This window comes from Fukomys damarensis, unplaced genomic scaffold (genome assembly GCF_012274545.1).
Source record: "Fukomys damarensis isolate Sample0158 unplaced genomic scaffold, DMR_v1.0_HiC HiC_scaffold_27, whole genome shotgun sequence".
Lineage (NCBI taxonomy): Eukaryota > Metazoa > Chordata > Mammalia > Rodentia > Bathyergidae > Fukomys > Fukomys damarensis.
In genome coordinates this window covers 21,494,244-21,498,891 of record NW_022900939.1, presented here as the reverse complement: position 1 = coordinate 21,498,891, position 4,648 = coordinate 21,494,244, and the positions used below count along the sequence as shown (strand labels likewise).

At 58.4% G+C, this 4,648-nt stretch overlaps 1 protein-coding gene across 1 annotated transcript in view; it reads left to right on the top strand.

The window, feature by feature from the left end:
* The first annotated feature begins 186 nt into the window (after positions 1–186).
* The window catches only part of Carns1 (carnosine synthase 1), a 10,857-nt gene continuing 6,395 nt past the window's right edge, over positions 187–4,648 (top strand). The window contains exons 1-7 of the mRNA XM_033756819.1: positions 187–373; positions 1,463–1,736; positions 2,429–2,518; positions 2,766–3,253; positions 3,493–3,667; positions 3,756–3,841; positions 4,579–4,647. Coding sequence (XP_033612710.1) covers positions 371–373; positions 1,463–1,736; positions 2,429–2,518; positions 2,766–3,253; positions 3,493–3,667; positions 3,756–3,841; positions 4,579–4,647 — 1,185 coding nt within the window. The 5' untranslated portion in view covers positions 187–370. The remainder of the gene's footprint in view (positions 374–1,462; positions 1,737–2,428; positions 2,519–2,765; positions 3,254–3,492; positions 3,668–3,755; positions 3,842–4,578; position 4,648) is intronic.

Below are 4,648 nucleotides of genomic sequence, written 5' to 3'. Positions count from 1 at the left end.
GGGGCGGCGGGACTGGGACCCTGAGCCCCCGCCCCTCCCCACCAGCGGGACCCTCCACTAACCCAGCGCACTCTCGCACTCTCGCACTCTGGGGACACTGGGCGCCTTCTGCTGGAGGGGCTGCGCCAGGGCAACTAGGGATGGGGAGCTCAGGGCTGCAGGATGCTTACGGTTCCTGAGGCAGAAATCTCTCCTTCTCCTGAGGGGGTGGGGGTGGAAAGCCTTGGTCATTTCCCAGCTGGGACAGGATTGAGGAGGAGGTGGAGTGTGTCTCCAGTCCCAAAGTCTTAGGGGCTGGAAGGTGGGCAAGGGACCTGGCTGGCCCTGACTCCCGGCTTTGTTTCTCTGTCTCAGACTTTCCACCTGCAAGATGGTGAGTCTCCTGTGGTCCCTCCACTAAAGGTCCAAGTCCCTGGGCAAAGGGAGGGCCCAGAAGGCAATGACTGGCATCCAGGGGCTTAACCCTGTGTGTGGAAGGCTCAGAGCTGTAACTAGCCCCAACCCCTTGATCCCAGTCTATGTGCCACATCCTCCTCTGTCCCCATCAACCCTGGGAAATGGGCACCATCAGCCCCTTGACAGTCATTCCACACTTGTTGAGCACCAGCCGTGCACCCAGCACCATTCTATGCTTGGGGACACACAGTGAGTCCACAGTCCTGGCCATCAGGAAACTCTCCTGCTAAGAGGGAGTACTGAGGCCCAGACCTCTTAGGTCCACCAAGTGGTTCTCCAAATCCCTGGCCTCACAGGCACCCCAAGAATGGGACAGAACAGGCACCAGACACTCTCCAGGCCCCACCCGTGTCACATTGAGGCACCCAGTGGTCCCATGTGGGAGTAAGCCAGCCTCTGAGAGGGCAGGAGTATAGGATTTCCTGCAGTGCCAGGACTCCAGGCACCTAGAAGGAAGGCACCAGCCTTCTCCTCCAATGCCTCAACCAGGGCTGGTGCACGGCGGGTCTTCAGTGCCTACCTGAGGATAATTAAAGACATTCACTTACAAACTTAGGTGGCAGCAAACTCCGTGTTGGCAGATGGGTCACTGAACCCAGAGACAAATGAATGCCTGTAAGTGGTTGCTAGGCTCCTTTGTCACTTCTTCAGTAAGCAAACATTTATGGAGGAGTTACTGTATGTTAGACGCCGTTTGGAGTCCTGGGCTTGCCTCCATGAACAAAACAGAGAAAAAGCTCTGCCGCTGTGAACCAAGCTAGGGGAGACCTTGTGCAGGATGGTAATCACTGATCCAGCCAGCAGGCCTTTGGTTCCTGCTCTCCTACTCCAGGGACCACACATAACAGTTTACAAAGCACTCCTTCCACATTTTCCCCGGGCCTTCACCCTCAGCCGGATTCCTTCCCGTCCTGGGCCCTTGAACATTACCCATGCCAGGGTAGGAGCTCATTGTTGGGTGACTTAATGTACTACCCTGCCCACATCTTACTCCTGCCCATCTCAGCTCTCTCTGGATCCACTGGGTCCCGAGTGGGACTGCCCCCTGGGATCCAAGGACCTGGATGGAGAGGAGGGCCCATGGAGAGGGGGCTCTGGCCTGCCCCCCATCAGCTGCTTCCCTGGCTCCTGGTACCAGGATGTGGGCCTGGACTGCAAGGGCTCCCCTGAGGGGGCTGAGGCCCGGGCCTGGACTGCCTACTACTACAGCCTCCTGCAGAGCTGTCTGCAGCAAGCTGGGCTTCCAGAGACTCAGGACCGAAGCCAGGTCCCCCACACAGGTGCTTAAGGGCTCCACGGAATGGGGTATCCCTGGGGGGCAGGGATGGGTCCTCAGTCCAGTTGTTCCCCATCCTTGCTGAGGTTGGTCCCTTCCCCTGGCCCTGGTTCCATCTGAAGACAGAGAGGCAAAGGACATTTTGGCACCAATGAAGTCAGAGGTCAGGGCTCTCCACTCCCCCTGACCCCCACTCTGCCTTGGAGTTTGCACACTATGTTCTGTGAAGCCAAAGCTTCTAAAGAAATATCTTAGGAGAGGCTGAGGAGGCAACTGAACACTGTGACCCAAAAATTCCTCTCTTACTTTATCTGTTTATTGTGTAGCCACAAATGATTTTGTGTGGACAGTGGGTTTGCACCTAGAATATATGAAAAGCAGAGACTTGCTTCCACAGTACAGACTGGGAAACAAGCTCACAGAAAGTGGCCCTTCCAAGGTCACAGAGAATTCAGACCTCAGGCTAGACCCAGGTCTCCATCACTCAGCCTGAAGTGTCCTCTGGACCAGCTGCAGAGAAAGGGAGCCAGCTTCATGGGGCTAAGAAGGCTGACAGCTCCCCGTCTCCTGTACTCTTTCATCCGATCCATGAGAAGGACCTGGGGGCCCAATGGTGGCAGGGGTTGGTTGGAGGTCATGGGCAGAGAAGCAGCAAGGGGAGCCCCTGGTGAGTTTGGCAATGTCTCTTCCCTCGAGGTTGCCCTGGTGCCGAGGTGACCTTGTGCATTCTGGGATCACCCAGCACCTTTCTGTCTGTGCTGCTGGAGGGTGGGGTCCAGAGCCCCGGTGAGTGTGTGCACAAGTTTCTTACCCTGTCACAGAAAGGGCAGCCCCGCCCTGGCCCAGCCACATCCCAAAATACCCACCAGCCTTGGCAACTGCCTGCATTCCATGGGACCAGCTGCCACACTCTGAGTAGGGGTGGGTTCTGGGAAGAACTCTCTCCCCCACGGCACAAGGGCCGGGCTGGAAGTGTTGGGCGTTGGGGACATAAGCCTTCCCTGGCCAGCCACCTGCCCCCCTCTGCCTACAGGAAACATGCTCCTCTGCCTGTCCCCTGCTTGGCTGACGAAGGTGCCAGCACCAGGGCAGTTGGGTGAGGCGGCCCTGCTGGTCTCCAAGGCTGTGAGCTTTCACCCAGGGGGCCTGACATTCCTGGATGACTTTGTGCCCCCACGACGTGCTACCTACTTCCTGGCGGGCCTGGGGCTGGGCCCTGGCCGGGGCCGGGAGGCAGCGGAGCTGGCCCGAAACCTGACTTGCCCTACAGGAGCCTCAGCGGAGCTGGCCCGGCTGCTGGAGGACCGGCTGCTGATGAGGCAGCTGCTGTCGCAGCAGGGCCAAGTGGCCATACCAGCTACTCTGGCTTTCACCTACAAGCCTCCAGGGCTACTGCGGGGAGGGGATGCCAGCCCGGGACTACGGCTGGTGGAGCTGAGTGGCAAAGAGGGCCAGGAAACACTGGTGAAAGAGGAAGTAGGGGCCTTTCTGCATTCCGAGGCTCTAGGTGATGCCCTGCAGGTAACAGGTCCCTGCCCACCCTGAGGTCTATGCAAATGTCAGCAGGAGGGGACCCCTGATTGGTTCCCAAGTCCTGATGGGAAGCTGTCCCCAACTTTTAGCCTTGCCACTGCCCCAGAGATGGGGGAATGCCCTGCCCCTCTTAGTTCAGTTTACTCTTTGGCATAGTGGCATGAACATCTCACCTTGTAGGTTCATGAGGTAGTGTCAAGGAGGCCCTTTTCCCCTTCCTGCTGTAGGTGGTGGTGAAACTCAGTGGCTGGCGCTGGAGGGGACGGCAGGCTTTGAGTCTGCACCCACGAGTGGAGCTGGGTGCTGTGGTAGACACAGTGCTGGCATTGCTGGAGAAGCTGGAGGAAGAGGAGAGTGTCCTGGTGGAGGCCATGTGTCCACCTGCCCAGTTGCCCTTCCCAGGTGAGAGCCACCTGTGCCAGCTAGGGTGGGAGTATGGCATAGCCTCCTGGACTCTCAGCTGGATTTAGACCTCCCCATCTTCACCCAGGAAGTCCCTCACCCAGCCCTGAGATGGCTGTGCGTATCTGTGCTGTGGTGTGTCGCACTCAGGGTGACAGGCCCTTACTGAGCAAGGTAAGCAAGGCCCAGATCCAGGTAACCCTGCCCCTCGCACCCAAGCCCAGCCACTGATCTGATGAGGGCCCTGCCCAGTCCCTGGGTAGATAGGACAACATCTTTGGGGGATTTTGGTTACCAGTGGAGAGCCTCCTGGGTCTGACACTTAACTCTCTTGAGCCCCTCCTGCAACAGAGCCCCTGCCCCTGTATTTAGCCCCATGCTGGGTACGAGGGTCCAAGGGGCTGTTTTCTAAGAGAGCTCCTGTCCACAGAAGAGGCTGACCCAGGGATTCTTATAAACCTCCCAGCCTGGAGCTCTGATGTGTGTGTGTTGGGGGGGTACTCCAAACTGGAGACTCACAGCTTGGGGTATTCTCTGGGTACCCAACTCTGGGTCAAGCTGAGAGGGAAGCATTCAGCTAAACCATCAGGGCTCCAGTGGAGAGGCTTCCCGGGAGATATGCTAGGTCTGGGACACACCAGGGTGGCTGCAGGAGCTTGAGCAAGTATGTTTGGTGTGCTCAGGGAGTTGGGACTCCAGCTGAGCCTCTGTGGGGTTAGGGTCAGGGTCCAGATGGCAGTATCTGGAGAGCGATTTGTGCAGTCTAAGTCACAGTGGAGAATGGAGCTTCCTGAACGACCCGTGAGGGGACTCGCCTGGTTCTTGGGAGGTGCTTGCGGCAGGGAGACTTTAAGGAAGTAGTCCTGGGAGGGGTGCTCCTGAGCCATCTCCCCCAGCCGCAACCTGCCTAGGTGGTGTGCAGCGTCGGTCGTGGGGATCGGCCCCTGCGGCACCAGAACTCCCTGCCCAGGACGCTGGAGG